General features: G+C 40.3%; 1 protein-coding gene across 1 annotated transcript in view; it reads left to right on the top strand.

The window, feature by feature from the left end:
- Nucleotides 1–387: 387 nt before the first annotated feature.
- Nucleotides 388–22,500, top strand: part of ranbp10 (RAN binding protein 10) — a 40,996-nt gene continuing 18,883 nt past the window's right edge. The window contains exons 1-3 of the mRNA XM_039807501.1: nucleotides 388–731; nucleotides 13,021–13,132; nucleotides 21,438–21,490. Of these exons, the coding sequence (XP_039663435.1) occupies nucleotides 533–731; nucleotides 13,021–13,132; nucleotides 21,438–21,490 (364 nt within the window). The 5' untranslated portion in view covers nucleotides 388–532. The remainder of the gene's footprint in view (nucleotides 732–13,020; nucleotides 13,133–21,437; nucleotides 21,491–22,500) is intronic.

The raw sequence follows: 22,500 nt of genomic DNA, 5'->3' as shown, positions 1-22,500 counted from the left end.
AGAAACTCTGTCTTTAGGAGTAATGTTAGGCACATTTTGAGAAAAATACACTTGTTTTCGTTCTGTAAATAATGCTGTCAATTAATTTTTATCTAGCTAGCAAATGTGTGGTATGTTACACGTTCTCCATATGTGGCACACACACACACACACACACACACACATATGGATAAAATTAGAGATAAGGATAAAATTATATAAATGTTCTAAAAAACGGTCTATACATTTACATAGCTGAAGAACTACATTTCCTAGCTACCTTTCTCGATGGACGTCCTAAACCAGGACAACGGTAGTGGAGCTGTGTAGTCATTATTAGGGACAGTATCATAAAAGCGAGCGTGCGGCTGAACTACAGTACCCAAACGGCACTGTTCCAGCCTACAGTACATTCTGCTGCTTATCCGGGGATGTCACACCGCTGCTATTTTCTCCCCTCAGTCCTTCTCACTCTCAGCCTACAGCTCAAGCGGACTGACACGGGGCTTTGGATAGAAAGGAACGAACAATAAGATACAAAACAGAGGCCAAAATGGCAGAGCTTGGAGCGGGAAGCTTGTCTTTAGGGGATCCTGCTTTTAATTATCAGGAGCACGAGCTGAACGAGCGGCTGAAACGGCTGTACCCGGCTGTGAACGAGGAAGAGACCCCTTTACCCCGATCCTGGAGCCCCAAGGATAAATACAGCTACATTGGGCTGTCACAGAACAACCTGCGAGTCCATTACAAAGGTTAGAGAGCTGGCTCAGTCCTGATGACAAGTAACCTTAACGTTAGTCGCAACAGCAGAGGGTCTCAGCTCAAATCTGTCACTCTCACACACACAGTATGCGATTATGTTGATTGTGTACTTGTGTGTGTATGTGTGTACTCCTGGTAAATCTAGTCTGAGCTGCCTCTCCTGTCCTGTAACCTTGCTTTGTTTCACAAATGAGCAGAGGAATGCTCAAATGGGTGACAGTGAACTCGCTAACCCTGACAGTTGGTCTTATTACAACCTCACTGAAATTCACCTTCAACAACGCGGCTCTCCTTGGTTTATTTGCCGTTTATGACGTTATTTGTTTGCAGTAAACCGGCTGTGCATCTGACGTTCTCTGTAGTTTGTACTGGAAGGGGGCATTGGCAGCAATAACGACGCATACACAAGGCTATGTCAATAAGCTAACTAATGGTATTCAACAAACAGGAGCTAACGTTAGCAAACAGCAAGCTATCTCATAAGCATATAGCTACAGCAGTTGGCCTTGTGGCTAACTAGCTAACGTTAGCTCCATGTAACTAACATGGATTTAACTAAACAGTAAGATAAGCTGGCTACAAGATGGACACGAGCCAAACTTGTTGTTAACATTATAACAACGTAGCTGAGTACTGAGGGTAATGCTGCAATTGTTTAGTTTTTGACAACAGCAAGCACCAAAATGGAATAAATATGGCATTGTTATTTTTCTCGCGTGATTTCAGTGGCCGTGTTCTAGAAGTCTTTTCCAGAATTCGTAAATCATTTTTTTCCAGCCTGGAAGCAACCGGTCCAACTCCATTCAGATCTGTGCCCTGAGCTCAACAACAGTCTCATGTCCAACCTCCAGCAGGCAGCAGCTCGATTTCAACAGCTGCTGTGAGGGAGGAGGCCTCTGCGCATTACATTAGGCCAATTGTACCGATCTTATCATTCATATTTGGTATCGGAAGATTATGGCATTTTCACCATAACAACAACTTCACTCGTCAGACGTATGTTGCAGTCAATCACTTATTCGGATGGCTAAAACCGGTCAGTATGGACTGCCAGGCCCATCAGCTGGATTATTTTATATATCCAGCTCTTAAATCAAAACAAGATGACTGTGTGAAGTCCTGTTCTCAGTCTTTTGCCTGCTCTCTTATTTTTCGTCAGGCGACACGTCAGGGCAGCCCCCCAATAGCTGGCAAGCTAGCCTTGCATCTCAGGCCAGGCTATGAAAAATCCTATGGAAAAATCTCCACAGAGGCATTGCAAGGCCACTTTGGGCCTTGTTGGCTGTTTACATCAGTGAAATATGCAGAGGATGCAGGCAGGCTGTGTAACCCATTTTGGAAAGCTTATTTGGCACATAGTAATAGTCCTGCTGTTTGCGAATAGCAGGGAAGGCCTTTTATTTGTTAAAATCAAGACTCTCAGGCAGATAGCCAGATGTAACCCGAAGAATATTTGATGCATAATGGATCAGTTCCCTGCTGTTGATATGAACAGTGGTCAAATTTAATATAAGCCTACATTCTGCTTATCAGTGTTGTAGATTGCATAATTTCTTTGTGGATGCTGTGCTCCATGTTGATCCCAATAAAGATGTGACAAAAAAGAGTGGTGAAATAGCTTTTTTTCATCTAGCCTTATATTATAATCAAGGATATTGAGATCCTGGCATTCTGTCTAGAATTACCGATGAACTTATCACAGCTATGGAATTGGCAAAAAATGATGAATGGGCCCATGTATGTCTGAAGATAAGACATGTCATGTCATTTTGGGGTTATCTATGTAGGGCACAGTCTTTATGTGTATGAAAAGTGCACAGATTAAGTGACCCTGCACAATTGTTCAGGGATGATGTATAAATAGGTCTATTCTGGATTGTGCAGGATACTTTTTCACCTCCTGGTAGTTTTAGCTCCTGCTCTCTTCCCTCACCCTTGTGGTTTGAATTCTATTTTGACCAATTTGTGCCAATTTTCTCTGTTTAAGACCACACAGTGTCTACCTAGTCCTGCTGTGCACAGAGAGATTCATCTACCCAGTCGCAAGAGATATATACATAAATACACAAACACTGCAACACACAAACTAATGAACTTAGTGCGAATGATTAAATCAATTGAGTGATGTAATTTTGTTTTTAACCAGCGATCTCGTCCATGAAGGATTCCTCTGCATTATTTTGATGTAGAGGATTTCATTGTTCTTTTAATAGGCCTTAAAGGGACAGTTCACCTCAAAATCAAAAATATATCTTTTTTTTCCTCTTAGCTGTAGTGCTATTTATCAGTCAAGATTGTTTTGGTGTGAGTTGCCCAGTGTTGGGAGATATCGGCTTTTCTTAACAAAAACGTGTTTGCTGTAAGTTCCGACATTATTCTTCCACCGTTTATATACCAACTTATACCTGTTGATCTTGCGCATTTGCTAACGGTGCTCGGTTAGCACAATGACATCATGTTAGAAAGCACAGCCAAAACGATTTGTCATTAACTAAGTAAGAACAGTGTTAGCATTATGCTAATGGTATTGATTACTAGCTAAGCCAAATGGTGCTGCCACTACTATTTTAGTGATTTTTTTGTTTTTTTGCAGATTGTCTCGTTACTGAGAATACAGCTGTAAGGTAATCTATGAAGTCAAAGCTAACTCTGACAGCTGTAGGGCAGCTAGCATTAACTTTAGCTGTCTCCATGAAGTTCCCAGCTAAGCTCCTATAACTCGTGACGCAGTTAGGAAACCAGAACGAGCTAACTAATGATAACATAAGCATTTTGGCTCGGTGGATGTCGATTTCAAAGTCAAGTTAAAACTATTTCCCATCCTTCTTCCGATTTCCAGCCGCAGCCTGTCACTCTCCCCTGTACTAACGTTACTCGGTAACGTTAGCTCACAATGCCTTGTGTTTCTCACTCCTGTAACTTTTTGTTCATCAGACGTGACATGAGAAGAGGGAGATTAGTTAACGTTAGCCAACCTATTTATAAAAAGAAAAATTACATTTGAATAGTAATTTCAGCATTTGAATAGTATTGATGTTTTTTTACCATTCAAATTACTGTATATTCGACTTTTGGAATTCATTCCAACAGCCCTAAGGTAGAGTAGGTCTAGACCACACTATTATTTACAGAGACCCAACAATTCCCCCAAGAGCAAGAATTTGGTGCAACAGTGGCAAGGACAAACTTCTTTTTAACAGGCAGAAACTTTGGACAGACCCTGACTTTTGGTGGGCGGCCATCTGCCACATACAGATATACAAAAAAATATAGAGTTTATTAGCATCACAGTATCAGGGAGAGGATCTACTTCCTGGCCATACATAGTAATGGCATAAAATACAGTATATAGCCACTACATGAACCATCAAAAACTCAAACAAATAAAACAAAATAAACTGGATGGGGTTAAACTGCACTAAAAGAGGTTAAAAGTGTAGAGTTAACACAATTTGTCACAAAATGAAGGCAATTTATAGATAAACTCAACACGGCACACTAGGGCTGTGAGCTTAATCAAATTTTTAATTGTGATTACGATTTTGACTCCTATGGATAAAAAAAACAGAGTAATCGGGGAAAAAAACGATTGTTTTGCACATTACGTTTCCTCTATAAAAATTCGGTCCGCCACTAAGTAGTGATTGCTGCAGCTCCTTCAGTGTTTTAAAAAAATGTCATGAAGTCGTAATTACACCAAAGATCCTCTGTACTAAACCGTCTCTGATTACACGACTCTCGCAAAGTCATGGCAACCAAATAATCAACAGCCTTGGCGGCTGATTTACCATGGAAACCGTGTGAAATATGACTGCTACAATCACTTGTAAATTAGCGTTATGGGCACTGACTTTGATGAATTTACTGTTTATCAGACCCCAGATGAGACAAGAAGCTAACATTAGCTAACACTGCGGCCCCTCTGCCTTTGACTCCCCGCTGCAGGAGACTTTGTATTCCCCCGACGCGCTGTAACGTTATTCACTTACTGTTTAAAATGGTTTCCAGGTTAGTGGGGATGCATACCACTCAAAACCAACATGAAAAAAACGTAGTAATGTTCCCTCAGCATTTTGATTGTTCCTTAGCTGAGGTTAGCTAGCAAATAAGCCCACTGACGGCGACGTTTTTGGTCATATTTTGGCACAATTTTTATTAATGACAGTAGTATTGGTCATAGTGAGTGAAAATGTGATGTGAGATGCACATTGTGTTATGTATCTGGAATTGTTCATTAGCTGTGTAACGTTATGTGTGATATCTGTAAAGCTGAACCGACTCACAGTAGTAAAATTGATTTTGTTCTGATCCAAAGAGTCTTTCTGTGAGAGAGAGGACACTAACATTATATCCTGGAATGTTATTGTAAAACATATGATGATTCTTAGAAACGACCCCCCCCAAAGGGTTAATGAGTGTGTGTTATGTGTGGTATGTGTTAAATCATTGTGATTTCAATATTGACCAAAATAATCGTGATTATAAATGTTTCCATATTCGCACAGCCATACGGCACACGCGCCACCTTTTATACACTCAAACTGCCTATTCACAGTACACTAAGGTAGCTTAAGCCACACATGAAACACGCACGCTGTTTTACACGTCATACGTTTTACACGTCATACGTTTTACACATCATACGTTTTACACAATGTCCCAACTTCATTGGAATTAGGGTTTGCTAAATATTAGGGTTGTATTGTTTACCATGGTTATTCATTGATAAGGAAGTGTGATAAACACACATGATCTTTCACCTTAACACACGTGATAACACACATGATTTTTAACATGGGTCCTGGCGATGGAAATGGGTCCCAACGCCAGAGGTGAGCCGAGCCTGGAGCTCTGCAGCGGGACGTTATCGGATAGACCCACTGGATTCTACCTGCCCAGCACCTAATCGCTGACAGACAAAGTTAGCGACTAGCTGGTAAACTTAGGATAGAGGCATTTAGCAGCATAAGAGATATTTGCATCAGGAGTCAACCCAAAACAGAGCTAGAAACACAACCTAAAATTAATGATCAAGTTTATTTGTTTTTTTCTGGATGTGTAAATAAGAAATTGTCTTCAAACCCATTGGTCATAACAATGTTTTATGATCAATGATATGTAAATCCCCCAATGGCCCAAAATAAAAAAATCATTTAATACAAATTTAAGCTTCTGCCCTTGTGGCAGAACTTCACTCCAAATCCATTGGGGATAATTCACCTTCTTCTGACATGAACCATGATATGCTGACCATCATCTAAACCACTTCACAATCAGAGGCAAACCAATGAGTGATGTAGGTCACAGCCTGACCAAGCTACATAACAGAACTATATAGTCTATACAAATCTGACACGGAATCCTGAGATCACCAAAGAAGACTGGACATCCTTCCATCCTCGGCTGTGCTTCACAATTCTTACCTTGAAAATCAGAAAACAGAATGACAAAGCACAATGGAGTCATCTGTTGAGAAAGCGCTTGATAAAGTGCCAAGGATGATTTTGGATCCAGGATTTTGGTCCAGTTATACAAGGCCTAATTGCTCATAGTAACAGCCCCAGTGGCCCATAGTCCCAGATCTGCCCCTTCAGGACACCTTGGACTAGTCCAAGTTCATTAAACACACTTTTACTTTAACAGAGTTAAGAGTCAAAAAGTAAGGTACTGCAGATAGAAAAAGCAACTTTCAAAGTATTGCTAAAAGTTAGAAATCGTAGCTGTGTGCTCATCACAGTTATGGCTAACAGCTATTTCTTTTGAGGGCTATTTAGTAATTTATTACTATCTGACAGATGTGAAACCCTACTCCTGACATTATTTTGATTCCCCTTGAGTTAATTGAAAGACTAGCTTTCAAAGTTTTCAATGAGCAGTTAAGAGTTTACAGTTTTAAAAGGTCCCCCATATTCACACAGGTGTGTTCAGCGATCCTGGCTGATTCAGGTTTAAGTTTGGCAGATCTTTGATGGGAATTTTGTGAGGTATCTAAATTCCACATACTACTAAGACAGAGGTGTGGTTCAGGAGCGGATAGTATATCAATCGCAGATTGGATGGTTCCGCCATCCTTCTTTTTATACCCAGCTGCCGCCTGTCACTGCCTCTCTACTACTCTGTCTCTACCATAGCTCCATGCCATAAGATCTCACAATACCTTGTGTTGCTCACTCCCGCTGACTTGTTCATCAGACATGGCAAAAGCATTTGGTTTTCACATGCGGGTAGGCCAAGGTGAGAATGGCAAGATCATAGAAATAATTGTATTTCTTTGGGGCGAGATTCACCAACGTTAGCCAACACATAAAAAATACACCTTTTTGAATAGTAATTTAAGCATTCGATTAGTACTGATTTTTGTTTTTTTTTGCTATTGGAATTATATTAGACTTCTGGAATTCGTTCCAACAGCCCTACAATGTTCGTCCTTTGAGCCAGATTAGTCGATTCATGATGACTAATGTCTTGTTCCTCCCATCAGACAAAAACTACAGGAAGTAAACTAAAACGTATTTAAATATTGTTCTGTTGAATACATACTGTATACAGAGACAGAGTGCAATTAGTCAAAAAACAATCGTTCTCCATTGACTTTGTATTGCGTGAAAGTGCCTCCTTGTCAATTGTGTCTGCTAGCAAACAACAGGAAAATACCTTAAAGCTGACTATGTTTTTTTTAAGCTGCTGAACCGAAATACCTGACCCTTTTTAAGAAGACAAAAGTGGACACAGGCAATAAGAAGTGAGGCATCAGCAGGAAGAATGAGAAATTGGTGGGATCCTTACATGTTACATTTGCAGCAATTATTTTGTCACTAAGTTAAATATCCAAATGTCAGTTTTAGGCTAACTATATTTTATTTTGACAGAATGCAACTTGTGTTCTAGTGGAATGTGGATAAATCAGAAAGCTATGCAGTATTATGTTTGCAAGTGCCTCAGCCTTGCTAACACAAAGCTAACATTAGTGTACAGCTAACATGTCCTCTCTGCTAGACAGGGGGGCTAAAATAATCATTCGACACGCTTAGATTCAATGTTTTTTGCTAGATACAGACATTTTGTTAGCATTTCAGCCCTGGGTTGCATAGTGGTGTCGATTGTTTTCTTCTTTTTTTAAATCTGCTGTATCGACTATATTAGTATTAATATTGAATTTTATTTAGATGTAGGCTAACTGCCAGAGATGGAGGCTTTGCAGCCATTTTGCCACTGGTCTGTTGTCATGCCCAATATCTCCAACAATTACAGTCTGAACAATTTGGCGTGAATGTGGCATTAACCTTTACTAAACTAGGCTGTTGCATTTGTAAGTGGCTACAGTGTTTGTCAGTAATGGGCAGAACTGTAAACCCTTTTCTTGTTAGTTGTTAGCATTTCTTGTGTGTCATACTTTCTGCTTTTGGGGCTTAACAATACTTGTAAGTGCAGACTAAACCGGTGTACACAAACAGGCAATATGTAGCCCTGCAGTGCATGGCCAGATATTAACTTTGTCTTCAGATCTTCAATTAAAAAAAGAAAAAAAAAAAGAAAAAAGACTTTGAAATTGTTCTTGAGGTGAAGTAACTTTTCCACTTAACACTAAACAAATGATGGAGAGTCTGTGTTTCTTCAACCAATCGAACAGTTCATCAAATCTAAAAGAAGGGGTTGTCGTCTTTTGTGTGCTTTGGCCAAAGTTTGGTTGCTTCTGAGATGTGAGGACTACGTTATGTGTATAAAGAAGGTGTCTGGTAAAACATTAGCAAAATGGTTTGATTTAAATGGCAGTGATTCTTCTTTGGTCATTTCTGATGCTGACGGGAAGAGGCAGAGGACACTAACTGATAGATGTTGCACTTTCCCCTGCTTGTGGTCAAGGCTAAAACCTGGGGTGGGATTACTGGTTTCCTAGTAAGCAATTAAGGATTCACTGCTGTGGGGTAAGAACAGGACATTAACCTTTGATCCTTGACCTCTCTGCCGGAGAGGTTTGATGTCACATAACAGCTGAAAGGTGTAACCCTGCAGTGTCTGTTTCTCAGAGGACATTTTATTTCAATTCAGGAGGCTTATGTCTCTAAAACACCCATAAACTGTTTCTCCTAATCACCTGACGATGTGGAAAATCCTACAAGATGTAAACGTTTTGCTTTTGCTTTCATAAACGCAACATTTTGAATTTAGGATTGTCATTAAGGGGGTGGTTGGTGCTGTTAAAAGCAGTAGCCATTTCTCCTACCCATCTATGCAGTTGTAAAGAGACCTGTTGGCCTACTGACAACACGTTTTACACGAGGAGCAGCTAAAAATAGACGCCATGAATGTTGCTGCAACCATCGGACCGGACAATCACACACAAACACACTTGCACTGGCGTGCTGGTACCATGAATAAACATAGATTTGTTGAGTCGTAGAACGGGCAGAATTGAAAGTACTAGTATATCATGGTTAATAGTGGAGTCACTCATCATATTTATTTGGTTATTCCTTGGCCGTTTTACTTGATGACATTGATGCAGAAGCATATGTCTAGCCTATATTTTATGTAATAATAGTGGTCTGCAACTTCTCATGTAATAATGTACTTTATTTGTAATTTTGAAACAGCATTTTTTTTTTTTGGGATTTACACAAACATGCATGAAATGGGCAGAGATGTCAGAATGATAGGCCGAGCAGTTAGAGGTTTAGTGTCTTGCTCGAGGGCACCTCGGCAGTGCCCAGGAGGTGAACTGTCACCTCTCCAGCTACCAGTCCACACTCCGTACCTGGTCCGTCCTAGACTTGAACCGACTAGGCTCTGGTTCCCGAGCCAGGTCTACTGAGCTACTGCCGTCCCCCCATGTACTTTAATTATTCAATATCATAGTGATGCCAGTTTTAAGGAATGATCGCATGACATTTATCTCCTGTAAACATTGTCTGTACATGGTGTGAGGATGATATCATGAACGGTAAAATCACTACAAGCTTAAATGTTACATAAAATTAAAAATGCAGAAGTTAAGTATTTCATAGTTAAATATAGACCACAACACTAAGCTCAGTTTCAGTCAACTAGCATATTTGATCATTACTGTATGTCCTGTATGTTCCCAGCTGGCTGTGTGTTAGTGGCTGGAACTTCCATGCTCTCTCTGTGTCTTATACACACACACACACACACACACACACACACACACACACACACACACACACACACACACACACACACACACACACACACACACACACAGCCTAAAGGTGTCTGCTGACAGCCAGCTGCTTCGTTTAAGATTACAGTCTATCTACATTTCAAACATTACATACGTAGAGCTCACAACTTTATCAGGACAGGTGAACTCAGTCAATGGTGTGATTATATGTAACAGAAAGCAATGCACATGTTTACTGCAGAGCCTAGATGGCAGTTATACAACAGCTACTGACCATTGTAATCTCTCTCTCTCTCTCTCTCTCTCTCTCTCTCTCTCTCTCTCTCTCTCTCTCTCTCTCTCTCTCTCTCTCTCTCTCTCTCTCTCTACCCTCATGACCCGAGGGATTGCATAAGCAGCCATCTGAATATAGAATGGCAGACCGTAATGACTGTTGTACTTAAATCTAATTGGTCCAGAGACAATACATGAGCCCTATGACCCTGTTGCTTACATCTTTACCACTTATTGTAGATAAAGTGTATTATCTTTACACACTCAGACAAAAGAAAAAGTCAAAGTAATTTGTAACCTCATTATACAAAAGTCATCTAAACAAAAGTATGGATTATTGGGTGAAAGTCAGTCCTATCTGAGCTTATTCTGTGCATGACTGATCACTAGATTTCATTGTAGATTGCAGTACATCAAGTCAAGATGGTTAGATGTGACTATGTGATATGTGCATTGGTAAGCTGTCCTAGAAAATTAAGAATAATACAGAGGAACTTCTTCATCAAACTGGTTCGGGGATAAGCAATAAAGCACAGTAGATCAGTAAAGTAAAGCCCTAACCGAATATTGTCACAAGACTGACAAGTGACCCCCACCCCCCACCAGTGCTTTTACAGTGGGCAGTCAGGCTCTGGTTAGCTGGTAGGCTGTTTCTTTACTTGAGCACTATATCAGATTTGCCAAACCTAGAACTCCTGTATAGAAGAAAAAAAAACGGTCTGGGTTGTTTGCCGTTCTTTAAACCAAACACAATCGTCTTGGGAGGCGCTAATCTCCGTTCGCAAAGACCGTGGATCTGCAAAATGGTCTCGCGAAGGAACTTGTTTTGGTGGAGCATTTGCACCCCGCAAAAGAAAATGCCAAATACAATATTCAATTTCAATTTCAACTTAATTTTATTTATAATATCAAATCATAACCAGTTATTTCAAGACACTTTACAGATAGAGTAGGTCTAGACCACACTCTATAATATACAAGGACCCAACAATTCTAGTAATTCCCCCAAAACCAAGCATTAAGTGGTGAGGAAAAACTCCCTTTTAGGAAGAAACCTTGGAGAGACCCAGGCTCTTTGTAGGCGTTGTCTGAAGGTGCCGGTTGGGGGTGTGATGAATGGTGGCAATAACAGTCACAATAAAAGATAATGGAACAGTGACTAGAAATAGTAGTTGTAGTAGTTCATGGCGTTGCAGGGCGTTACAGGACGTAGCAGGGCACAGCAGAGCATAGCAGGACGTAGCAGGACACTGGAGGGCACTGCAGAGCGTAGCAGGGTGTAACAGGGCATAGCAGGGCGTGCAGCAGGACCACAGCGACAGCTACAACCATGATTTTGGTGCCACCCTAATCCAAGGAAACATACTGGGCGAAAAAAACAAACCTAAGGACTCCGGGGAATAAGCTCCCCAGAGTTAGGTTAGTAACAAGCATTTCTGGGACATGAATGCACACAAATGGAAAGGGCGAGGAGAGAGAAGCTCAGTGTGTCAAAGGAAGGTAACTGTTCACACAATACAGTAACGTGAGCTATTTAAATTAGCTGGATACATGGTTAAACCTCATTTCCTCTTACCAGTTTATCACCGTGTATTTTGTCCATAGAAAATCCCCGCCAATCGGTCACAAAATGTCCAAGTTAGATAATAAATGCAGTAAAAATATTCTTTGTAAATCTTTACAATCATTCTGCGAAAGAACCAAGCAGGCCTGCCTTGTTGCATGATCCAAATTTTCTTCAAAACATTTTCAGCGTGTAGCTTGCTAGCTCGGAGGTTCTGATTGTTGTTGTTTACCGAAGCAACCGGAGTTTAGAACGGCAACACAAAGAAAGCAAAAGGTGAGGGACATCCGGGCGGAACTTCCGGCAGCGCCGAAACTATCCAGTAAATTAACCGTTGTCCATCCAGAGTAGTGGAAAGCCAAGGGCAATACTAGATTTGTCATAGAATTTGTTTATAGGTTAAGTTCAAATGGACATAAACATTTTGAAATGTAAAAAATGCATACAATATCCATGTAACATGCAAATAAGGATATAGTTTATCCACACTACAATTTTAAAGATGCTGAACAGCCAGTTGGTGTAAACAAAATACACTGATAGAAGTCTGTGTCATATTTTGAGACAACAGAGACAGATTGATTGCACAAATGTAGGATTTTTACAAGCACTCTGCTTTCCCTTTGCTGCTTTTGGGATTAAATGTAGCCAACAACCAAACACATATGGTGAAACTGTTAGTCTGCTCTATCAGCTTTGGTAGAAAATCAGCAGTCAAACACAGGCCAAAAATTATTCTAAAGCTCAATTTTGCTAGTGAAATAAAATTTGAAGCAGCAGGCTGATGTCCCTTTGGCAACTGTTGGCTTAAGCCCCTTTATGATCGGAGGAACGTTACCCAGGGACTAGGAACCTTTTGGGTAACTCATTGGGCTTGAGCGCAGGAACCAGGGTCTAATTTAGGGGCCGAGGACATTTTCCAGGAGCATTTTTACCCCCCAAAAAGTACCTGCTTGGTTGGTAGTACTTTATGAAAGTACAGGCTGCAGAGTTTTTTTTTACCCCTGCAACCACCAGCAGGTCATGTTGCTTTTTCATACGTCAGCGGACGGATTTGCATAATCTTCACAGATATCTAGGCAATGGTGGAAACCCAGATTACGGGCTGCAGAAACCTTTCAGTTCCTTGAAAAGTTGTTCCTTGGATGAAAAGTGGGTGGAAAGACAGTTGTAGTTCTTTTCAGTGGAACTCAATGCCAGCACAAACGTTGACCATGCATTTTCCAGAAGATTTTACTGCTGACATGAAATTGTGTTACCATATCGTTCATGAACACCTTTTATATTTCTCTTCTTGCAGGCCATGGAAAGAACCACAAGGACGCAGCATCAGTGCGAGCCACACACCCAATCCCTGCTGCCTGTGGGATCTACTACTTTGAAGTCAAGATTGTCAGCAAAGGTCGAGACGGGTAAGGAGATTCTGGAAACATGTTTTATCATTTACCTTTTTGTGCCTAAATGAAAATTATAGCTATTAGCATCAAACAATAAGGGACCGTTCGGTATTTATGGAATGGACCACCGGAGGAAAATAGGGGAGGGTCATGTCTTTTTATTCTTTGTTGAGGGTCACCCAACATTTTATAGTCTAGGAGGGGGGGGGGGGGTTTATTGTTTAATTTCATGTGAATACTAGTTTACTAGAGGAGTAACTTAGTATTTGAAGTAATGCAGTAATGCAGGAAGTGTGCATTTAGTTTCCGTGCTTATTGTGTTTCCACAACAATGTTAGTGAGTAAATTTACTGAAATGGCCACCACACCATAACAGAGGAGTGGGCTGTATAAGATGAGAATGCAGAGGTTATATCATGTATGTCACGGCTGTAAAAAAACAATGGCGTCTATACATTTTTACGAAGTGCTAATAAGTACCGAAGGCCTCCTCAAATTGATGGGGAGGGTCATCCCTCTTTTTGCAATCATTTTGGAGGGTCATACAAATTTTTTTACTGCCGAGGGGAGGGTCAAGTCTATTTTTATTAAAGATACCAAAACTCCTCCGGTGGCCCTTTTTATATAAATAATGAACAGTCCCTAAGTGATTATCAAAACGCAGTGATTGGACAGGAGTCTAATTTATCTCCGTACCATAGCGTTGGCTCTAGGGATAGCAATGTCTTGACAATTTTTGGAAAGATTCCTATGAAAATGGTACAGAAATTCAGAGTTTGCAGAGGATGAATGATAATGTCTTTGCTCATGGTTACCTAACAGCACCACTTGCCCAAAATTCATAACAGGGTACTTCGAAAGCAAAAGTAACAGCATGAGAAATCACACTCCGTTGGTTCAGTTTGTGCTAAGCTATACACACACACACACACACACATTTTCTGTCTTCCCTGAGATGACTTAAGTCTCAATTCTGCAAAGCATTTACGCTAAATGTTAGCTAAAATGAAAAATGTTAACATGCTAAATTGTACTGGAGAAGAGTTGTGTTTTAATTTTGATGGACTTGCATTGAAAGTCACACTAGTCTGCACCCCGCTGTGTGTGCGCTCTCAAAGTAAGAAATTGTAACCAACATGCCTAATACTAGTGCCAGTACCCTTAAAGTGATACCGATAAAAATAACGTAACGTTTTGGTGGCATCTCGGCACGCTGAGCTGTTAACTCCATCACTTACACCGCGCTTGACTTCAGCCCCCCACAGACTGTATGGGTTGTAGCTGCTGTGGTAGTGAGCCATTTACATGTCCCATTAAATCGAAGAGTACTGGCTGGCATTGCCTGCGAACATACCCCAACAAATAGTCAGTTTTTCCTAGATCTGGGTACAAAAAGAATCAAATGCATGTATCGTTTTCGAAGTTTTGATACTATTATGTTTTGTTATTTCGGTTGATACCGATACCCAGCCCTAATGTTCTTGGTATGGATGTTAATGTGCTGACATGCTTAACATTGAACGCTAAATGGTATCGTATTAGCAAGATCACTTTGCATGTTAAGATGCTAACATTGGTGTGCTATCAATGTTTGTGGGCTCATAGATTTCTACACACCTAGAGTATGACAATGTATAGGTCCATTGGGGTTGGAATGGTACACTAAGTCACGGTTTGGTATGCACCTCTGTTTTGGGATCATGATTAAATTTTATTCCATTCATTTATTTTGAAATGCAAACATTTAACAGTGGCCTATTGACCGTAATTCGTACTGTAAAGACCTTTCGCCTGCGGATATTTTGCATCAAAACTATTCATACCAATAAAAGGTTTGAATATTCGCGTCCGCTTATCTACCATGTCGGTGGGATAGTTTAAGGTTCTTCTGGGGATGCTGCTGAAGTGAGAGAGGAAATTACGAGAGAGGAAGTGACGAGAGAGAGAGCGTTTGGAGCGGAGGAGAGTTAACGTTTAGCGGTGAAGATATCAAGTGAATGTACAGTAGCTAGAGTTTGCAGTTTGATCACAAATAAGTGCTGCAGCTCCTCAAGAGAGAGGTGTCCTGTCTTGTTTCCCCGGCTGCTGAATGGACTGACGGGGGTTAGTTTCGGAGACTCCAGCCGAGACAATTTTGACAGTAATGGTTTGGGTCACAGTTCGTACTTGGCCGAGGAAGTCACATAACGAATGTCCTGTAGCGGTTCGGGATGAATACACGCAGTTTTTCTGGGAAGTGTAGTATACACTGTGAAATTGTCAGCACCAGTACATTTTAATTTCATGTGTATTGTAATGTGTTTTCAGGCTAGTTAGGTCCTTGTGTAGTTCTATGGTTGTATTTTCCTCCATAATGCGTCAAACATTAGGGTGCACTTTCTTTCCTCGTCTGTGGTTGTTTTGGTAAGGTCGGACATCCTTGGCTCACTGTGATGGCTTGTGAATTTGTAAACTTGCTTCCGCAGCGTTTCCCTCACCTTGAGTCTGCATAAAAACAGCAATCTTGGTATCACCGTTCCAAGTGTATTGCCAAATACAATAGTGCCTCCAAATATGTCACTCACGACCTCTATCAGCCTGGTCTCAGTCTTGTTGCCAATATCTGCATCAGCTGTCTGATTCTCCAAATGTTAGTGCCACGACAGAGAGAGTTGCATCAACAGTGGTAGACATTTAAACTCAACTGCTGTGTCAGGGAAAATCGCAATGTTACAACCCAAAAGGGGTTAAGCAACTCATCAAATCTGAGGCACAAAACCAACTGTTGCTGAAAAATCAAAAGATGCATCCTAGCTGCACCAGAGTTATCTCCACATTTGGCCCATTTGATTCTAGAAGCAGGAATGGGGCATTGCAAATGTACATCAAAAAAGAACGTCCAACAGAGATGCAATGTAGAATAGACTTTTCCACCATGTTTTAGGGGTTCAGGGTGATACATTTTTTTAAATACTATCAGAGAAATTTTATTTGTAGGCAGATTGTAAAGCCTTTACACTACAAAAATGTGCTTCACATGTGTCTCACAGTTTTATCATGCTATTGCTTGTACTGATATGTTGACCAGAGTACACTCAGCGTTAACCAAATGTTTCCCCCATGATTACACCAATCCAGTTTTCTCCAAGATAGCAGCCAAAATAGGTGACATCATGCACTGTTCCCTGAAGTAACTAAATTAATAACTGATTTCAGACTGAATTTTATAGTAAGCCACATTACTGGCCCTTAGCTAAAGCATCTGCTGGGGTTGTTGTGGTTGTTGATTAGTACCAGCAACTCTGCAATTACTTTGCCAGATGCTTAGATTCCTGGCTTTCAAAGCTCAAACCTTTTTGACCTGTCCTCTGCATTGGAAACTCTCCTCCATCATCCCCAATAAAAGTCTCAGATTGCATAATATACTGTTTAGTTACACTCCCCAGTTCCAGTTGAGCAACTCTGTGCGAACAGAACAAACAGTGGTGTAAAAGACGTAAGGAGTGTCTCTATGTGTAACTACTACGTTAGCTGTAAATAGGAAAGCCATCCGAATCAACCTATGGCGTTTTTCCATTACATGTTACCTGCTCGACTCGCCTCGACGCACTGTGCGTCCGTTTTCCATTGCAGATTTTAGGACCGCCTCAGCGTAGCTGGTCATTATAGCGGTGCCGCAGTAAACTGCCGTGACCTAACGTGACACACACACACACACACACACACACACAGAACGTCGAAGGTGTGTTGTTGTTGCCACAGCCAGAAGACAAATTTTGTTTCAAATGAAGCTGGAGGTGGCAAAAAAAACACAGCTGGCTAAACTATTTAAAAATGGTGGGTTTGTTCAGGACAGTCTGTCGCTTTCATGTCACCTTTTGGTATCGCCTCAGCTCGCTTGGAACCTCAACTGAGGTGGCACTAAAAAAAAGTACCTGTTGGCAGGTACCAGGTACTTTTTTTCGTAATGGAAAACCAAAAAAGGCAAGTAAAGGCGAGTCGAGCAGGTACCATGTAATGGAAAAGCGCCATTAGCTGCTTGATTCGCAACACGGCGGCAGTGTGATCGTATTGAGTGATTGTCTGGTTCACTGGACTAGAAGCAGGACTTAAACTAGCTTGGGAAAACCCTGACGAACTTCTGGCAAATTTGAGATTTGCTCTGCAAGTCAGTCTGGCCAAGAGCCCATTCACCAATCCCAACCGTTGAGGCGGGCTTCACATGATGACGATAGCGCAGCGACGGCGAGCAGCTTTTTGTTTACATTCAACATGACGGCTACCGAAGCGCAGCAACCCATTGATCGCTGCTACGTCACCCGGATCGTTGGTCTGATTGGTTGAAGGACTATCCAATGCGCCCAGAGGCATTTGAGCGGTGTCCTTTGGTGACGCCCCTTTGGAAATGAGCTGCGAATGAACCTTGCCCAGACCCACTCTCAGTTACAACTGAGAAGGGTCTGGTGTCAACCTGGCTAGAACTTAACAACATCTTGAATTCATATTTGAGTTGCAACATGAAATAATGACATATATAACATATGATGCACTTCACAAAATTTCTTTCTTCATGTCTTTTTGTTTCATTAACATTACAGTGCAGATAGAAGTGGTATGTCAGAAAATACTGCCTGAGTAATGCCATGACATGCCACTACAAAACAATCACTGCATGTGTATTTCCAAGTTAGGAACTTGGCTATAAAATTAAAGCAAAGTAAACCCAAATATGAAATTGACTACTGAACTCAAAAAACACAATGTCAATACTATGGCCTCCGTTCTCAGGCTTCAGTCTCTCCAAAGCATAGAGAAAAGTCTAACTAAATGTGAAATCTCCTCACTTTTTGTGTAAGGAAATATAATGTAACTGTTGTGCATTTAAACATTTTCAAGAACAGGATAAAACCGATTCAAGACTTATCAGTGGTTTACTGACATTATCAACAAGCTTGACAATTAGTGTTTATCAGTGCCATTAGTGATTTAAGATCAATGTCCCTTTACAACAGTAAAGTTACTGAGTCCTAGTTACTTATGCCCACTAGTAGTTAGTTTTCATTACATATAGTTCTGGCTGTAAATTTTAATTGAACTGCCATTTCTTGTTATACTTTGCAGCCCAATAAAATGTATTGGAATATTTTTGGCTTCAATTTAATGTTTAAACATAGCCATGGCATACTCCATATTATTCATGTGAATTGCCATTTAATTTTTAAATATTACTTTGAGATGTCTTTATTCTGACTAACATTGCCCTTGCCACAGGGACACATTGGCATGTAAATTACATCAGTAGAATTGCAATGAATAAAGAGCCTATGGGGAAAATCTACTTCCTGTAAGTGGGTGAGACAAAAATCTTGCAGTTGCTGTTGTTAGGACATTGTCTTTAAGTGAAAGCCAGGTTGATGACTCACAAATCTCCAATGAATGTCCCAGTGCCTCCTATCCTTTTTAGAATATCTCTGGGTGTGGCACTCATTTGAGTAATTTCATCACTCTGGTAGTCCCTAATTTTCGCCCGGATATCCCTCACCTTCTGCTTTCTTTGCATTCTAAAGTCGATTCGGGAAACATCCTCTGAGCTAAAAACCAACAAGCAAATTATGTTTATCTTTTATTGGAGTAAAATTCTCATCACACAACTTGACAGCCATTTTAATTCCAGAGCTCGCCTCCCTACGTGCACGTTCCCAAGGCTATTTTGCAGAGGCACTGTTGCTCACTTGGGCACCGCGCAAGATGATTGTGATTGGTTTACAGAAATGCCAATAAATTAGACCACTTTTTTGTGTTCTGTGGAGATAGGTCTCACTAGGTAACACCAGAAAAACATTTTTAGCCATGCTAGTGGCTTAAAGTATGGCAATCTTGGTCTGTCCCTCTGCCCCTCTACTACTTTGATCCAGACTGAAATAACTCAACATGGATTGCCATATTTTGTACAAGCATGCAGCAGTAAAATTGTCTCAAAACCTTGCTCAAAGCACGGGTTGAGTACAGCCTAACAGAGCTGATAGCATTGCAGAAAACTATGGAGGGATTTAAGGGCCATAACTAAATAAATGAATGCAGAAATAAATCTATAATTATATAATTAAATGTATAAATGCGTATACATTTATTTATAGCTTTATTTATACTTTTATTTATGCTTTTTTTTACACATTTATACTTTCATTTATACTTTTAGTTATACTTTAATCTTTTATTTATTTATGTATTTATACTGTTATACTTGTATTTATCCATAGCGTAACTTGCTGCAGGGACAATATAAATCTGTTGACTTCAGCCATCAAAAGTCAGGGGGAGGGCTCTGCCCTGTGATTGGTTGTTGAACCTGAATGTACTGCTTTTGCCTAATTCAAGATGGCTGCGCACACACCCTACCCATAGCCTGTACCTGAAACTGGTTGCAAGTGTGGCACATAGTATATTTTGGGATGACAGTTATTTTTATACAGTATGTATTATTTAACTTTTAATGACAGACCCCATTTAATGTATTTCTTATGGGAGTACAAACACACAAGCAGCTGTCACATGTTGCCATAACAACTCCTCACATCCTGAGTGGAGATTGTGTGATTTCCCAAATAGAATAAATACCGCACAATTAACCTCTTAATCTCGTTATAACTAATAAAAGATATCTGCTGTAATTTTTCCATGGATAGATTTAGCTACTGTACGTCTGTGAACTTCAAGCACCAGAGACAATTTCCGGTTCTGCTTAGTCAGCCAGTCAACTTAAGCTAACGTTAGCTTTGTAGAGATCGTGGGATTTCCCAAACTAAATAACTAAAGCACATATAAACACAAAACTGCTTTGCTAGCTCAATCGTGTTGCAACTAATGTATCTGCATTCAAAAATATTTTTTTCCATTGACAGATTTAGCTCCTATATGTCCGCGAACTACACATGTAGCAGCTATTTTTAACATAGTGTCCTGTCAGCGACACAGCTGATGGGATCCAAACATTTCCAGTTAACTCCAGAGTGTTGTAACAAATATATTGTTTAATCCAATGAATCACTTTATAAATACGTTCGTTTTTGTGTGTTCCAATGTTGTTCCTGATTTATTTTCATGAATACAAATGTTTCAAAACCAGTTTTTGATTCAACTGCGTTATGTTGACATGGAAATGGAAGAGTAATATTTTTAGTGATGAGCCTGTGGTGTGCTCAAATGGCTCTGTGTGTGCTATCATGCTAATTTGAGGACGTTCTAAATGTTACCTGGTCTGATCTGCTTGTTGTATAATAACAATATTCCCAATTAATAATAAAATAATAATCATTTAAAAAAAGAACGTAGTATACATATTTTGAATTGTATGTCTTTCCCCTGAATCTCTATTTGCTGGATGGTAGCATTACAGTGCAAACCAAACTCATAGCTGTTCCGAGAGAACTCGATTGACTAGACGAGTCTGCTGGGTTTGTAATACGTTCATTAACCAATCAGAAGCTTTAACCCGCCCCCTGACCTTTTGATGACTGAAGATGACAGATTTATTTTTATCATGCAGCAAGTTACGCAAACTATAAAAGTATAAATATATACAATTTTAGACATTTAATTATACATTTATGTATGTATGTATTTATTTAATTATATACCTTTAGACCCTCCATAAAAAAACTCCTTGTCTTGCTTTATTATGCCAGACAGAATAATGAAATCATCCCTAGATGAACAGTTGCCGAAGTGACAATGACTTCTTGTGATGTGACACTAGTGTCTTTTTCCTCCCTTTTACATCCTAGAAGTAATTGAGGAAAAATCAGGAAACTTGTGAATAAGGCCATTTATTCGGCTTAGACAAGAAATAATTTATTGCTGGGATGATATCAGTATTCGCAAAGTGTGCTGAGACTATGCAACACCCATACACCTGACAATGTTGATGACTCGTTCAATTGAGGAAAAAAAGTTTTTTTGCTGTGCTTTTGTAAGCTTGCATACATGAAAAGGATACAGGCCAAGTGCTTATCCTTGTGTTACGTACAAATGATGTCACTGCTTACCCCTAAGCTTCGCTCGTTGTCACTTTTGAAGTTCGGACGTTCCATCGGAGGCAGCTCACTCTGCCATAACTAGTCCACACATTTGAGACATAAAAGGAGATCAAAGACCGTATGTTTAAAGTTACCTCTGCCTGACACTCATCAAAGTATGATCTGAATATTTTTTCAACGTTAACCTGAGAAAACGCCTAAACATTGCTACTCTGGGGTGATTACAGATATGGTGAAATGTGGGTGCATGCTATAATGGGTAAAATCTACTATAGTTTGAATTCTTCTTCTCTTGTTGTGTGCAGGTACATGGGCATCGGCCTGTCTGCCCAGGGAGTCAACATGAACAGATTGCCTGGTGAGTAATGTGTGAATGTTGTCACCATGACATAAACAGTATGGAGTTGGATGATGGACAGATTTGTTAGGATAGGTCGATGCTGAAAATAAGGATACAATGGATACAAGAATAAGGATAATAAGGATACAGGTTACAATGGGCGGGTGGATGTCAGAATGAATTAATAAAAGCATGGTAGAACAACAGGACGGAGTCTGTGTTTGGAGCAAGCAACGACATGGGGCCAAATAAGGATTCCCAAGGTTTCTCAACATGAACAGAGTGTATGGCGAGTACATAATGACGCCATTGTCTAGCAATAACATTGGCTGGCTGGGCCAACGCCAGAATTACAAACATTTAACTGTCTGATCGAACCAGTGCTTTGTTTAGTTTTGGTTACACGTAGGAAAGTCTGAGCAGCTCTGGAGTGGTTGGCCAAAACCTTGACCCTGAATGTTTGTAATTACTTCCGAGCCCCTTGGACCCCATTGGTTCAGATTACAATCAAGCATCGACAGTGCTGTATGGTTGGTTTACTTTTAAAATTTACATAACTAAATAGGGAGGTCAACAGTATTCAACAATTAAAAGGGTTGATTAGTAGCGCTTGGGGGAGTGGGGAGAGATAGTGTGGAATGGAAAATATTTATCCACGTGTCAAGGTAAATATAGATGAAAGGAATGAAGTGCCAAGAAATGGATTTTGTAAATAAGTGAAAGAAGCAACATTTATGAGATTTGGGGATGAAAGTGGGAGGAGAGGAGAACGTGTGTCATTGTTAGAGTAATTGGATGTGGCGTGTGGATTGAGTCTGAACAGTCTGACAGCTGCAGAAAGAACATGTCAGGACATGTCACTGAACAGTGGTATGGATCAGTGACAGACGATGTTGACTTGGGCTTGCAGTCTGACCTTAGTCTAATCTGACTTAAATAAGCACTGCTACTCACTTTGTAATGGTAGACTGCTCAAACAGTATTTTCCATAAAAAAAAATCATTTTCTGCCTGAGCCTTAGCCAACAC

The sequence above is a fragment of the Perca fluviatilis genome, chromosome 8 (genome assembly GCF_010015445.1).
Source record: "Perca fluviatilis chromosome 8, GENO_Pfluv_1.0, whole genome shotgun sequence".
Classification (NCBI taxonomy): domain Eukaryota; kingdom Metazoa; phylum Chordata; class Actinopteri; order Perciformes; family Percidae; genus Perca; species Perca fluviatilis.
The sequence above is the reverse complement of the archived record's forward strand: the minus strand, read 5'-3'. Positions and strand labels throughout refer to the sequence as shown.